General features: G+C 43.3%; 1 protein-coding gene across 4 annotated transcripts in view; it reads left to right on the forward strand.

The window, feature by feature from the left end:
* The window catches only part of HMGCLL1 (3-hydroxymethyl-3-methylglutaryl-CoA lyase like 1), a 143,865-nt gene that overhangs the window by 77,346 nt on the left and 50,017 nt on the right, over nt 1-16,502 (forward strand). For all 4 annotated transcript variants that reach the window (XM_033939885.1, XM_033939884.1, XM_033939882.1 and 1 more), the window contains exon 6: nt 6,837-6,900. In XM_033939885.1, the coding sequence (XP_033795776.1) occupies nt 6,837-6,900 (64 nt within the window). The remainder of the gene's footprint in view (nt 1-6,836; nt 6,901-16,502) is intronic.

Consider the following 16,502-nt stretch of genomic DNA (forward strand, 5'->3'; position numbering starts at 1 on the left):
CCTTTTTCTAAAGTGTGGTAAGTTTCTGCACTTGCTGCATCTTGCCACATTCCATACCTTGGTAGAAAATGAGAGTCCACCCCAATCTATATGCCCAGGCATGGAATATGGGCTCTAGTGCTCAAAATTAAAAAAAAGGAAAAACTGTGGTGGTGGTTGTACCCCTTCAAGTCACTCCCCCCCCCCCACAAACATTTTGGGGCTCATAATAAAAAAAAAAAAAAAAACGTCTAAAAAGTAGCCTAAATGGGTCTTGGATGATCAAAAAGCCTAATCATCCAAGTACCCATAATCAAAGCTGGTTTTAGACGTATCTAAAACCAGCTTAGGCCTTTCCCCTGCCTCTAAATGCATAGAGCAAAAAGAGGTGTTTTTAGAGGAGGGGAAAGGGCGGGAGGTGGGCCAACCTAGACCTAGGCGTACAGCAGGTATAACCAAAACTTTAGGCAGGTTGCCTAGTCGGCACTTATACGTTTTGACTTAGACCAAGTCAAAACAGGTATAAATGCTGAAAAAGGGGCCGCTGCAGCTCAGCGGCCCCAGCAACCTGCCTATCACTGCAGGAGAGATGGCTCACCTCTCCTGCCGTGATGGTGATCGCCCACCCCCCTCCGAACCGCGGCACTTCGGAGTGAGCATCGCGGCAGGGCATCCCCCTGCTGGCGATCCTCACACCGAAGTGCCGCGGTTCGAAGGGGGGTGGGTGATCACCATCGCTGGTAGGAGAGATAAGCCATCTCTCCTACAGCGATCAGCCCTCCGGCTATTACGATCGGGCAGGAGGGGGCCCAAGCCCTCCTGCCCGGCAACACCCCGAACCCCCGACAGCATCAGGGCAAGAGGGAGCCCAAGCCCTCTTGCCCCGGCAGCACCCCAAGCCCCCGACAGCATTGGGGTAAGAGGGAGCCCAAGCCCTCTTGCCCCACGATCCCCAACCCCCCCTTTCCCACCGAGTCCGATGGGGCCAGGAGGGAGCTCAAGCCCTCCTGACCCGGCGATCTCCAACTCCCCTCCCCCCACGTTCCGGCCAGCAGGGAGCCCAAGCCCTCCTGGCCGGTGACACTCCCTAACCCCCACCCCCCACTAAAATATGGGCAGGAGGGATCCCAGGCTCTCCTGCCCTCGAAGCAACCCCCCCACGACCGAACCCCTGATCACCCCCCGCTGATCATTGTAAGATTTATCCCTGCTCATCTCATTTATACTGTGAAGTAGCATGCATGTATAATTTCACAGTCCTCTATAAGTGTATAATATCATCTAAACAAAGATCATAGATAATAATCAGTTCTAGCGCAATGTGTAGTGGTCCTATACACTACAGTTTGTATCGGAACCCGCAAGTTGCTTGCAGAATGCTGTCAAACATCTTTTCAACTCTGTCTCCTTCCCAAGGAGCTGCTTCTTCCCTTTCAGGTTTTTTCTGCAAGCAAGTTGCTTAGAAGTGTTTCTGCTCTGCTCTGCTCTGCACTTATTTTTGGGTATTTTTTCTAAGTGTTCAGTTGGAGGCTCGGTGCCTAGAGGTTCCCACATGTTGGGATCTCTGCCTGGTAGAAGATGCAGACTCGCGCTACTATCAGGATCAGCACTCGGGGACATCTAGCTAGCCAGCCTGCCTGCTTTTGTATTTTTTGAACTCAGGGGCCATCCCCTGAGTAGCTGCTCATATCCCTGATTTATCAGAAACTTGAGTGCAGACTGTTTGGCTCCTTCCTTGCTTGGCTGGGATTAATATTGGGCCGGCTGCATGGTCCTCTTCCCCTTTACGATACGAGGCTTTCCAGGGGTTGAAGCTCAGTCCTTTCTTGGTCTAAATGGCAGCCCAAAGACCAAGTTCATCCAGTGAATCTGTGAGGTAGAGTTCTTCTCTTTTTATCCCAGCTGCATTCATAAGCTGAAGCAGATAGGCACATGGCACAGTGAGTAAGGCTATTATAGCCTATGGCAGGGGTGTCAAAGTCCCTCCTCGAGGACCGCAATCCAGTCAGGTTTTCAGGATTTCCTCCAATGAATATGCATGAGAAATAGTAGCATACAATGAAAGCAGTGCATGCAAATAGATCTCATGTATATTCATTGGGGAAATCCTGAAAACCCGACTGGATTGCGACTCTGGAGGAGGGACTTTGACACCCCTGGCCTATGGGGAAAATCAGGGATGGGAGAGGGGCTTCTCTAAAACTGAATTTCAAAAGTTTCTGCAGCAAAGCCTAGGTCCATTCTGCATCTTTACAGGTTGTTTCTCCTTCACACTGTGCACTCATCGAGGCACCGGTGCATGTTTCTGGGAGACGCTCCATGAGTTCTTCTGGAGGGAGCTCGGTAGTATGCTTAATTTGCACAAAATGCCGTACCGCTGCTAGCATCGACTCTCTTGGTACCACCCACTTAAGCATAGTTCTACGAGGCTTCAAGGTACCCGTGTCAGCTATCCATCAGAGCAAATTGCTACTTTTCATGGATCTTCTCTGAGATTGACGCTCTCCATCAGAAACACGATCCACTGCTTCAAAGCATAGATACTCTTCTTCAACAAGGTGTTCCAAGCCCTTCAACAAGGTGTTCCAAGCCAAGGTATCATCCTTTCTCATTGCATCAATCTTATGCATCTAACCGAACAAGAGATATTCATCGACCCTCATCATCATCATTGGATTGATACCGAGGACATTGTAATTCAAATTTCCAATTGGACTCGATGGTGCAGTTACTTTATATAAGCCTGAGTCTTACTGCATTAATTTTGAACTGTTACAGGAACTGCCTTTCAGGAGAAGAAATTCTTCAGTGGATCTTTCTTTTCTTGGATATATTTGGCAGCTGGGCGCAGCCCTACCTGTTAAATTGGAAGCTGACATTGTACATACTGCTGAGTTCATATGTGCTTGGACTATGCTGAATCTCCCAAAGGACTTATCAGGTTGCCATTATATGGCAGGCTTACTGAGATACTTCTCACAAATTGGGACACACATTTAAGTATCATGGTTGCCTCATTATTGTCCAGGGACTGATGTCCCACATCTCTCATTACTGCTGGAATCAACCCTTAACAAATATTGCAGTATGTCAATTTTTGCCTCAGCACCTCTAGGGTGTCAAGGCTGTGCTTTAGACAAATGTGGACGTTGCCATTGTGACAAATCTAGCTCTCCTCCTTGCTAAGTCACAAGATGGTCTAGGATGAACAGTAAACCCCTATGCAGGAGAGCTGACCAGGTTGGCTCTGCGGAGTATAACAGCGCTGACCTCCCTTGCATCGATGTTGATGAACCAGACAGTGACTGCCAGGGAGAGTTCAGGCCAGCTGTAGGTCACTCTACCAAGCCTGCTGTTAGCTCACATAAGACCTCAGAGCCAGGAAACTACATCTCCCAGAAAGGCAGAGAACCAGCAGGAAGCTGTCACATGACCAGGCACAGCTGCAGAGGGAGCTTTCTCCCTTCTCCCTCTTCAGAGCAGGGAGGGGTGGCTTGGAGCTAGTTAAAACGAGGCCGCTGAGTACTGGAGGGGGGAGGAGCAGAGAGGCTGGGAACGAGAGCCTCAGAGGCAGCAAGACTTAGCTCCCCAGCTGAATGCTGATGAGAGGGAAAAGGACTGTGAGATGGTGGACATTTCAGAGGTGTCTGAGCCGACCATTGAAAGGCAACTGGAAAGCTGGGAGCCTATGGACATTGGTGCCAATTATCCCTGGTGGGAGATTGGAGGAAATGGACACAAGCTAAACCAGATTGGAAGTGCTTTGACTATTTGTAATGCTTACCTGTGTTCTGAAAGATTTGGACTATGTTTGCTGTCTGTTCAGAGTTACTTGAACTTCCCAGATCTTAGACTCTGAAGAAGGCTGTCATATAGTTTGTTGCCTTAAACTGCCTAATCTCTTTACAAACCATGCTGCATTTTTGTTTTCCTCCCCTCCACACAGCAGGAGGCTAATTAGCAGTGATAAGTTTTTACTGGGAACGTCATTCACAGAGTGCCTCCGTTTGTGTGAGTTCCCTAGCTACAGGCAGCCTGTGGAAGGCTTTCAAGTTGGTCAGTTTACTTATGGGTTGGTTGGGTTTGTTTTTGTGAAGTTTCATTTTTTTCTTTATGCAGCAAATATCTTGAGTACTTCTCTCTGCTGCTACTTCCTAGGCAGAGAGCCTTGTTAAAATTAGTTATACCATTTAAGGCTGGTGAAGAGGACTGAGTTGCAAAGACCAAAGTCCAGCCAAAAGACTGGTATGTGTTTGTTTCTCCATTTTTGTGAAAATAAGAAGCAGACTACCATTTGTGAAGCCAGGGCAGCCAGGTTGGTTCAAAATTTATGTTTTTGTCCCTGAACAAATGTGTTAACATTATTGCATCTTTCTGATAACATCCAATCCACCTGACTCAGGGTAAGGAATAAAAAAAAGTATATTTGGATTTTGAACATTGCTGGGTGTGTGTGATTTTCATTACCTATTTTCACTGAGGCCATTTACCTGATATTTTCACCCTAGGCCGGTGCATAGGTAGCCCGAAGGATTCCTTGTTTGGAAGGAACGCACTGGGAGCAGAATTAGTTGCGGTTAACCGAGCTTGCTGCACTTATCAGGAACACGGGTTGTGACACCATAAATGAAATTCTCTGCTGGTGACCAGAATCCTTTCTTACATCATTTATCTAAAGCAACTGATAAGGAAATTGCCTGGCTTTGAGCAATATATTTCTTCAGAGCACCTTCTAGAATGTCATCAAATTCACAAGCTGTCAGATATATAGCAAGTTCAACCTATGATGCTTTTGAGAAGTCATCTAGACCTTCTGCAATGTTGGGGACTGAGACGCCTAGTATGGCTAACAGTCTCTCGTACCTTTGTGGCGGCCATTCACAACTTATCACAACATGAAAGGCCTTGGAATTCTTTGAATAGCACATAGTCTACTTCCTATTCATATCAGGGATGATACATCACGGCTGCTGCCGCAAAAGCAGCAAAACTAACAGCACCCTCAGTAACCTCAAATGGCAGCTCTTTCTGAACATGCTCAGCCTTTTTTCATGTGCCTCTGAAGAACAACGCTCTTTTCTCTCTTTATCTTTGACTTGTCCTCAATCAATCTGAGGTTGTCTACAATGTTGATTTTTGATGACACCTGTGGGTTCTTAAAGTTATCAATAATGTTTACTTCATCACTATACCTCATTTCAAAGAGAGGCCTCGTCAACCTTCGGCAGATGCCCTTCTCCTTTCACAAATGCTGGCTCTGCTTCGACTACATGCCATAGGGTTTCCCCTTCTCAGAAAAATCAGGGATTTTAGATGAACGGTGTAATCCACCTGCCCTCAGATCTACAGTTGCAGATAAACCTTCCACATTTTCAATACAGAGTTTTGCCTTTAAGCCTGGCCTCTTTCCCAAGAGAGTTTTATTAATTGTCAGGTAGTAGTGGCAGCAGCTTTAACAGCTCACAGCATTACAGTCAACATTTGGATTGAGAGGGCAGAGCCCCAGAGGACGTAATTCACGTGACCCGAAGCCAATCTTCCTTATTAAGGGAGATGTCTTTTGGGTCCTTAAGGGGGTGGATGAGGGGATGGGGAACTATCAAGGAACAGAAGCACACTTGGGATATTGGTTATTTTTCGGTTTTGGGTTGGTTTTGGTGGGCGTTCTCAACAATGATAGAATAGAAGCCTGAGTAGAGTTGGTTGGGCGTTCTCAACAATAATAGAATAGAAGCCTGAGTAGAGTTTTTCAGATAGAAGAAAGGATGAGTACCTGATGGGAAAGACCCAAGGCAAGGCAGGAGTGGGTGCAAGGGATCCTCACTTCTGACTGGACTTTATCTAGCAATGCTAAAGGCCACTGGCCTGGAATGAACAGAATCACTAATAAGATCTGGGCATGACCTTATTTGTTTGATCCTGAACTTTAAATAAGCTTTATTTGTGACTGTTGTCTGGAGAAGACAGACTCAGAACTGTTTGGTAACTAATCTCTGATGGGAGATAGCATCAGATTGGTAGATGATCAGTAAATTATGTCAGCATGGTAGGGAAGAAAAGGGCCCAGGCTGAAGAATGAAACTGGGATCCAGAGTGGCTTACTTAATGAAGCAAGAGTTCATCTCCCAATCAAAGCTTTGAAGCCAAGCAGGCCTAGATTTTGAACTGTTTTTAAAGAATATTTGGAAAATAACCTTGAATGTATCTGAATGACTTTTGTAAATTGTTAAATTTCTACAATTGAACCTCAGAAATTCCAATGAAGTTGATATTTGTTTGATGTTCACTTGCCTTGACTGCTCATCATTTATTGTGAGGAAAGTCTGGAGATAAAACCCAGGGGAAAGTGTTCTTTGCCTACCTGGATTAACCCGGCTTGCACCCAGCTCAACAACTTTGTCTTGTTTTGTGATTTCCTGGTCTGGGTGTCCTACCCAAAGAGCTAATGTGATTTCCTGGTCTTGGTGTCCTACTCAAAGAGCTAAGGCAGCACCCAAGACATTGGGAGTGAGACCAGGATTACAAATACATACTAAGACATCTTAGAAAGCATAGGGTATATGTGGAGTGAAGCATGTATTTTTGGAGTAACAAGTGATACAGGTCAATAGTTGGTCAAAAAATAAGAGTGTCTAACTTAAGGAAAATTGCATGTAAAGCCAGAAAAGGTCCATGGAAATTATCTCAGAAGTGTATACAGAAGTCCTGTTACAGTACAGTGCAGTCTTTGTTAGTCTTTATATATGTATTCAGCTAGTTAGTCGCTTCTTCCATTAAAGGTTTGAAAGAAGAGTCAAAATATATTAAAATATGTATTCATATGTTTATTTACTTGTGTTTGTTTACTTTATCTTTAGATATGTGTCATGTGCACTAGGATGCCCATATGAAGGATGCATTGTACCTGAAAGAGTGACAGAAGTAAGGCTGATTTTGTATTCCTTTTATCTTCACATCAAGTTTAGGTCCCCTTTTGCAAAGCTATGATAGAGATTCTCCTGCAGCAAATGCATCAAAGCCCATAGGAATTGAATGGGCGAATGGGCTTTAGTGCATTTGCCACGGGGGAATTGCTATCACGGCGTTGTAAAAGGACCCCTTAATTTGGCTACTAGATCCTCATGTGATACGCAAGTTCATATGTCTTTATCTGTAATTCATAGGTATTAGGGAGGTATGTTTACTTTTTACTCAGTAGGACTGCAGTGTATACAGATTTAAGATATACTGTATACTCAAATATAAACCAAGATTTTGGGGCCCAAAAATTAGGATTTCAAGTGATATTCGAGCCAGCAGAGTGCAGCTATCCTCTTTCTCCTGCACTCAACCCCCAGAGTCCATTGTCCTGCATTCACGGCCTCTCCTTCTCAGTTGGCAGCATACCGGTTTGTGCTCAAGAAAGCTGCTGCCATGACCTGAATAAGACTTTCACTGCTGATGGTGGATGCTGATCCAGTGCAGGGTGGCCTTGAGCATCTGCGACAACAGCTTTCTTGAGCACAGACCTGTAAGTTGCCGTTCGTCGGTGCAATCCCAGGGAAAGAAATGCTGGAGAAGGGGTGACAGAAGGATTTGTTTAAAAAATAAGTCTCTTTTCTTTGGTACACTGCTCAGTTTCACCTTTGTTTAACCCCTCTTGTCATCTTATCAAATAGGCTTACAATGGCTGCTTTTACCAGACTGCAAATAGATTGGTTCTGCCAGGGCATGCACTTGCAGTAGAATAAAAGTACAGCAGCTCTAACACCAGCAATCTAGGCTATGAAACTGTCAGAGGCAAGTGCCAATTTTCCATCAAACAATGCAGTCAACATAGGTTCCTGTCAATGGTAAGGTTCACCAACGGGATGCCTTCACCCCTTCCCAGATGAAACCTCTGTGATCCTGCCTTCATGAGTGAGATTTCTATGGGGAGCCTCTGAACTCTATGGAAAACAACCATAGGACTGTTTGGGGGACATTTATTTCATGGCTTGCAAAATGATTATTAACCAGAAAAAAATAGAAAGAAGCAAGGTTTTTCTGAGTTTAAAAGAATGTTGGCCCTATCTTCTGTACCTAAATTTCTAATCTCAGTTTATATTCAAGTCAATCTTTTCCCTCCTTTTTTAGGGGGAAAAGGTCACCTTGGTTTATATTTGGATTGGTTTATATTCGAGTATAAATGGTATTTTCTTTTTCATTCCTGTCTTTCTAGATCACTGAAAGAGAATTTTAAAAAAAAATTATATGTATTTATTAATGAATCTGCTCAAGAACTTAAGATGCTCAACAAATTATAAATCAATTAAAATGAAGAAAAGCATAAAATAATCGATAAAAATATCAAAACATAAAACCAAAATGTAATAAAGAGAGTTAAACATCATATAACTGGATTTATTTATTTATTATTTATTGAAAAAATTATATACCACATAAAATAATGATATCTTACCCCCTCCTTTACAAAAAAATAAAATACTGATAACTTACCTCCTCCTTTACAAAGCCGTACAAGCGTTTTTAGCACCAGCCAAGGCGTTAACTGCTCGGACACTCATACGAATTCTATGAACATTGGAGTTGTTACTAAAAACGCTAGCATGGCTTTGTAAAGGGGGGGGGCGGTGTTAATTAAAAACCAAAGTAATTATTTTTAAACAAGGATCTTAAGATAGAAAACAAACTGCACTGGTAAGTCTGAGGTTGAGTGTGTATCAATGAATTACATAAATTATAATCTGCAGGAGAAGGCATACAAGGCTAGAAGTCAACTGCTGGCCTCATAAAGCATGCCAATAGAGCAGTAGGGCACCTTAGAGAGCACTGTTGTGAATTTTACATAAATGGTGCCAGAAGTACATCTTACCAGAACACCCTTATAATGTATGGTGAGTCATCCACCCCCCCCCCCACAACATACTATACCCACCTGTCTACTACCACAATAGTCCTTATGGCTGCAGGTGAAAGCTATATGGCAGTTTAGTAGGATATGGGTGGGTTTTGGTTGGCTTACACTTTCCACCATAATATAGTTTTTAGAGGGGCTTATGGGCCTGGGTCTTCCTCTCTATGGCTTCCTTAGCCTACTCACCAGGCTACTTAAGACACCTAAAAGGGATTGGGACTTGTATACCACCTTTTTGTAGTTTTACAACCACACTCACATACTGTGTGATGCTATACTAGGATTTCCCATACTAGCAGCCTGTTTTACAAAGCCGCGTTAGCGGCTGCTGCGTGGCAACAGCCCCAAAGCCCTTTAAATCTCTATGGGCTTTGGGGCCGTTACCGCGGCTTTGTAAAACAGGCCCTGGGTGTTGCTGTTCTACAGACAGGCATGTACTGTTTCATTCTGATTTGGGGGGTTCCGGAGGGGGTTAGTGACCACTGAGGGAGTGTGTGTGTGTATTGGGGGGGGGGGGTCATAACTTAATTCCTCTAGTAGTCAACTGGTCAGTTTTGGTACCTTTTTGCCACTTAGATGCTTTTAAAACAGGTCTAACTCATAACATCTAAGTTCTATCTAGGACATCTTGGGAAAGGTTTGATTATTACCGCAAGACATCCAAGTCTAAGCTCACCCAGAACACGCCTCCAACATGCCCCCTTTAGTTCTGGATGCACAGTTGCTAGGATGCCTCGCAAGATGCTCAGAAAGACAGTTTCTAAAACCAACACTTGGACGTTTTGACAACTGTTATGGGAGTGTGTGGTGCAGTGGTTAGAGCTACAGCCTTGGCACCGTGGGGTTGTGGGTTCGAATCCTGCACTGCTCCTTGTGACCCTGGGAAGTCATTTAATCCCCGTTGCCCCAGGTACATTAGATAGAGTGAGAGCCCGCATAGAATTGTAGGATATGCGGAATATAAATTATTATTTTTTAAAAACTTCTTTGTGTTTTGAAAATGCCCCTAAGAGTATAATTTAAAAAAAAGAAAATTTCTTATAGCATTCTGGCAGCCTGTACCTCTAAATATTCCCCTCCCCCCTTTTATCAAGCCATGCTGCCAAGCAATGTGAACTAAATGTCAAGCCGCCCTTTCTATTCCTATGGGTGGCTCGGTATTTACAGTTATAGTTAAATCATTTCTATTCCTCTATTGCCGACAAATATAGTTCATAGTGAATTACATACAAAGTACAGGAGTAATTAACTAGGATGTACATACAAAACAAGATATTTTGTACCCTTGCTTCAGATTCACTTCATACAACAGACAACGTGATTCTTCATCAGAAATATTAAATCAGGTCAACTGCTATGATTAGACAACACTGGTTTCCATTTAGCTTATCATACACTAGACCTTGCTAAGAATTTGCTTACTCAAAGGATGTGAAGACTCATGCAATCAAGATTTATTGGGGGGGGGGGGTTCCTAATTACTTTTTTGAATATTTCTATTAACTGTTCTTTCATGTTGAATTGTAGGTTAATGAAACAAACTTCTACTTTAATGTATTTTGATTTGTATTTTTTAGACAGCAGAATGTAGAAAATGTATAAGCATGAAGATTTCTATAATGCGCCATAATGAATAACTTGCCATATTGGTATTCCTTTCCTTTGAATTAATATGTACACTGCCTTCTGCATCCCATCACTAGGCATTATATCGAGTATTTTATTAACAATAAGTTAACATCCAAACTTTGAATTATTATATCTTATTGTTTAGTTTTAAAAAGGGGAGAGGTTATCTCTGTGGACTCCATTGAAAGAAGTTATTTTACTGTTAACCCAGGTTCTCCAAGCAAGACAGTTTATCCTTATACAAGAGTGATGTCATCTCAATGGAGCCCAGTAAGGATGCTACCCAGTGTTTTTGGCAGGAGACCCACCTCACATTCTCAAGTGCCTTTCCACCCACATGCAAGCATGGGACCCTCAATCTAGTTTTTCCTTAGAGTAGGGAGGTTGTGTCTTGTGGATTTTGCCCTCAATTCTTTTTCAAAAGTTGTGCCTTCCCATGCAGGTATTTTTGATATTTTCCCTTATATTACACTTTTTTCATCACTTTTATGTTTTCATTCTTTTTTCTGTGGCTCTCAAGGCACTCAGACTGGTGAACCAAGCTCAATTTGAGATAAGCCCTTTTTGGCCTCATCATTGAGCCTTTCTGATTTAACTACTGTTTTGTTTTGTTTTTTAATATGCGCCAGAAGACCTCTAGTAACTTCAAGCAGTGCACCCAGTTCAATAGGGTGATTTCCAGCACAGACAGACACAATTGGTATGTGGGGTATCCGGGTTCTGACCATAACTCAATTAACTGTATTCTTTGTTTACAAATGAAGAAAAGAACACAGAAAGTATGTGAGGCCCTTCAGAAAGAGCTTTTTGGCTCTTTAAAGCCTAGTACATCAACATTATCATTGTCATTAATGGCTGCCAGGGCTGCATTTGACACTGAGCATTCGTCGAGGAGGTCTCCCAATTTTTCAATGTCTGGCACAGATAGTAGGGCCTGGGATATATTTGCATTGGCTCCAACACTGGAAATTTGATGTTGTCCTCATCAGCACTGAGGGACCTCAATGTCTAGCATCAAGTGAAGGTCAGGACGCATTGACATCAGTCCCTATGTACAGTGCTGAGAGTTTTGGCGTGTCAGTATCATCAGCACTTGAGAAGTGTCAGCACTGAAAGGACTGCTCCCTCTTGGTTATTCTAGTGCTGCCTTCTCAGATCCCATGCAGCTGGGACTCCACTTCTGATTTGGCACCAGTAACACACCGACATCAGCCTCAGCCTTATAGATGCCTGTCCTCAATGACCAGTTCCAGGCCATGCGGCGAAAGTAGCTGATGGTTTTGCTTCAGTTTCAAAGTACTCAAGCATCGAGGGCACTTGCACCAGTGATGGCACTCAGCCACTCTGACCTCGAGGCCTACAGTTTGCATCTGGAGTATTAGCATTAGTACTGCACCATGCACTGCAACACTTGATGTCAGGAAAGGAAACTTCCTCATGGTCAAGAGGTGAAAATGCACCTCGGTGCCTGACTCCAAAGCCTGGACATCAATCCTGCCTACTCAGACAGGTACAGACTCAGACATCGCATGAAGACTATTTTACTGAGTCTGATATGTACCAGTCATGTGAGGCTGTGGAAGATTTAGACTATCTCTTGGAGGAGGAGTCTTATGGCATACCCTCAGATCCCTTTCTTCATGATGAAAAAAGAAAATCTTCATCTGAACTCTTCTTCAACCGTTTGGCAAAGAAATGGTGGATGCCATTCCCTTTAAGTTGGAATCAGAAGATGAACTTAGGACTGAGTTGTTCCAGGTACTAGAATTTGATTTTCTGCTCAGAGCTACGATTGTCTCTCTGTACAGCGTTCTCTGTTATGCACAGATGAAGAATTGGGGGACCCTTCTCTCTCTGCAAGTGGTATCAAAAGGTGGATTCCATGTACTTAATCCAAAAGGCTCTCAGATTCCAAAAGGTCTAGTTGCCCTACCACTATCTGATGGCTAAAAGGGCCAGGAGTTCAAGACCTTATACCTTGGTACCCCCAGCCAAAAAAAGCCCAGACTTTGAATTCTTATGGGAGGAAGGTTTATCAGGCCTTCGTTGTTCATTTCCTGCATCCAGGACTACCAGCTCTACATGAGCATTTACTTTGCAATATTTGGTTCACAGTGTGCTTGCCTTTTAAGACTCTCTCCCACAGGATTAGGCTGCTGAGCTTTGTCAGCTGGCCATAAAACAGGAGTGTCAGAAATATCTGTCCTTAGGCATATATAATACATTTGACATTGCATCCAGACTCTCCATTTTAGGGATGGGGATGCATAAACTCTCATGGCTGTGCATCCTTGGCCTTGAACGTGCAGTTGAGGAAAAATTAGCGGATGTTCCCTGTTGGGATGACAAATCATTTTGGAGATAAGTTGGAGGGGGTTGTTTATCTCATTAAGAAACATACTGTTACCATCCAGTCCCTCACCTGGTGACTTTCTTTTGCACCTTTCGCCACTTAGAAGCTTGGTGTGGGTCCCGAAGGAGTTCTTACTATTCTTAAAGGCATAGGTACACTCCTGCCTTTCCTTGGCAACAGGCCCAGCCCCAATGCCTCTAGGCCCTTTAGCAGTGCCAAATGTTACAGGCTGCACCCCGGTCAAAAATAGGGAGGAATTTTTTACTGGCTGCAGGACAGTTTAGCTACTATCAAAGTGACCTGCCAATAGAAAGGAAGCTGAATTTTTTCCAAGACAGGTTGTCCCTTGTAACTTTAAAACAGTGGGTTCTCAAAATAGTTCATATGGGATAGGCCATCAATTGGCAAAGAAACCTTCCAAATTATCCTCCACAGGCATCATTCCTCAGTACCGAGCAAGATCAGGTACTTGCAGAGCAATTTTTTGCCCTTTTCCAGGCCTATGTGTTTGAGCCTTGTCCAGGTACTTTGTCATGGCCAAAAAGGAGGATTTTGTCCCATCATAGACCTCATGGGTTTGAACAAGTATCTGGTCAAAGAAAAATTCAAGATATTTTTTTTCTAGGCACCCTGTTCCCCAAGTTCCAGGACAATTGGCTATGCTTTCTGAACTTAACAATTGTTCCCAGTCACCAGAAGTACCTAAGATTGCTAATAGGGAAGCACCACTACCAGTACCGTGTCCTGGCTTTTGGCCTCATATCCACACCCATGGTGTTTACAAAATGTCTTGTAGTAGTTGCAGCATTGCTACTGTAGCTGGCAAGCTCTAGACAAGGTGTCTGGGATCACCGGTACATGAAAACTCTTGTGAGCTGCTGTGGGGCTGCACAAGGAGGGTATAATACAGCGTTCAGGGCAAGAGACATCATCAAATGCAATAAGCACAGCTTCAATGAAACCAGGAACTTTAATAATAATAATAACTTTATTTTTCTATACCGCCATAGTCAAACTGACTTCTAGGCGGTTCACATAGAAAGAAGGCTGGACAATCAGCGAATTACAAAATGTAAGAAGAAGGAAGTTACATAGTAAAAGCATGAATATATGAGAGAAGAAAGATGTTACATAATACATTGGGGTTGAAAGGGACCTGAGAGAGGTCATCTGATTAAGCAAGGAATTTGTCAAATAGAGCGGTTTTAATTGATTTTCGGAATGTGTTGTAGGTCTGTCTGGCTTTATTTATGTGGTTTCCCAGCCAGGATTGCTGTCTGTTTGCTTGGAACATGAAGGTTCTGTCTAGGAAGGATTTGTATTTGCAGCCTGTGATATTCGGGTATGCAAAGATGTTTTGTTTCTGGTTGTTCGTGTGGGGTTGTGTAGAGTGAAGTGAGTTTGCACGTAGGAAGGAGCTAGGCCCCAGACTTGTTTGAAGCAGATACAAGCAAATTTGAACAGTATTCGCGCCTCCACAGGTAACCAGTGTAATTTCTTGTAACAGGGGCTAGTGTGGTCTTTTTTTCCCAGTCCGAAGATCAAGCGAACTGCAGTGTTTTGTACTAATCTTAATTTTTGTACTGTTTTTTTTTGGGATACCCAGGTAGACGATATTGCACTAATCTAGTGTAGATAGGATCAGCGACTGCACCAGTAATCTGAAGGATGTTGTGTCAAAGTATTTTCTTATAGTCCTTAGCTTCCACAACGTGTAAAAGCATTTCTTCACCAGTAGGTTTGTGTGGTGAGCCATGGTTAAGTGAGTATCTAGAGTGATGCCCAGTATTTTTATGGTTTTGGCGATTGGATATTCATGGCCGTTTATTTTTAACGATGTTTTCGTTATTTTGTTGTTGGGGCTTGCCAAAAAGACTTTTGTTTTCTCTGCGTTTTAGTTTGAAGCTGGTGGTCCATTTTTCAATTTCTGTCATGTGCGAGAGGTTATATGTAGTTTCATTTGTGATGTCATTTAAGGGGATTAGGATGGATATATCATCTGCGTATATATAGTGTTTTAAGTTTAATTTTTGTAGTAGGTGATCTAGGGATGCGAGGTAGATGTTGAATAATGTGGGAGATAGAGGGGAGCTTTGGGGCACCCCTGACGGGTTTTTCCATGGGTTGGAGTAGTTTCCATTGCTGGTTACTCGGTAGGATCTATTTAGGAATTCTTGGAACCATTTCATTACCTTTCCTGAGATTCCTATTGCGTCAAGGCATAGTAGCATGATTTCGTGGTCTACTAGGTTGAACGCACTGCTGAGGTCAAGTTGCAGAATCAATGCGCTTTCGCCTTTGCTGAAAAGATCATAGAGGTGGTTTAGTATGGAAGCTATGACTGTTTCTGTGCTGTATCCTTTCCTGAAATAACAGAATACTTGTCAGGATGATTCTGTAGGAGCCAACAGGCTTCAAATGCACATTGCAAAACTCTATTAGAAAACAGTCTCTATGGGAGAAACAAATCAAAATAGTCCAAAATCATATAGCAAAAATCTTCCCTTCACAGAGTTAAGTTCACTTTCAGTTTGCAGTCCAAAAAGTGTTCATAGCAAAAGAAAAGAAAACTTCAAAACTAAAGCATTAATTTCAAGGCTGTATCAATTCAGCTTCAAGCCAGTGCTGCTGTACTGACTTCTTCAGCAACAGAGTGCTGGTTAGACAGTGTGCTCCGTGTGGTCTTTAAACTGCCAATAATTAGGCACACTATCCCACCACAGAAACACGGGGCAAACCCCACTGCCTCTGACTATCACAGTCCACTTTCCTAACAAGGAAAGAACAATTAAACTTCCAAAAGGAAAAACCAAAACTTCAAAATAAAGTCCTTGCCCATTTCAACAAAAGAGCAACTTCACTCTTCAGCTGGAGTAAGAATTATTCAGCTCTTGCAAACAAACAGGCAAATCAAACTTGAAGTATTCTTATCAAAACATTTAGTTACTTGTTTTTAGGCAGCAGACTTCCATGGGTGCAACTTCATGAGACAACTCAGCACTAGTATCAGGGCTCAGCTCCAGCTCCATGGCATGCAGTTCCTCCAACAGACTGAGGGGTACTTCTTCCCCAGCCTCTGTTAACTCCATAGATTCAGGAGTTTGGCTGCTATCAGGAGCTCCCAGTCCTGAGCGCTGTGACCTGTCCTGCTGCTGTTCCTCCCTCCTCTGATTCTCCAGAAGCTTAGTTCTCAGGGATAGCAGTCTGTAGCCCCACTCCAAACCCTCAGGTGAAAAGGATTTCCTGGTAATCACCTTGGGACATAGTGGGGGATGGGAACCTTGCACTCCTGCTCTCCCGCTCCCTCTACAGGACAAAGAAGGAAAGTCCTCTTCTGACTCAAGAAATGGTTTAACTGAAGGAATTTGAGAAGGGTCTGGGTTAGAACTGTGCACTGCTCTAGGGACACTCCTAGCAGGCATAGTCTGCTTATCACACTACGTAGACTGGGAGTGCATGTGATTCTCTACCTAGATGATTGACTGGTCAAGAGCACATCGCAGGAGGGTACTCAGGAATCAATGAGAAAACTATCCTGATGCTGAAGCTGCTAGAGGTCATTATAAACTACCCCAAGTCCCATCTCCAGCCTTTTCAACAATTGGAGTATATAGGAGCCCTGCTTGACACAGTGCAAGCTCGAGC

Source organism: Geotrypetes seraphini, chromosome 3 (assembly GCF_902459505.1).
Source record: "Geotrypetes seraphini chromosome 3, aGeoSer1.1, whole genome shotgun sequence".
NCBI classification, from domain to species: domain Eukaryota; kingdom Metazoa; phylum Chordata; class Amphibia; order Gymnophiona; family Dermophiidae; genus Geotrypetes; species Geotrypetes seraphini.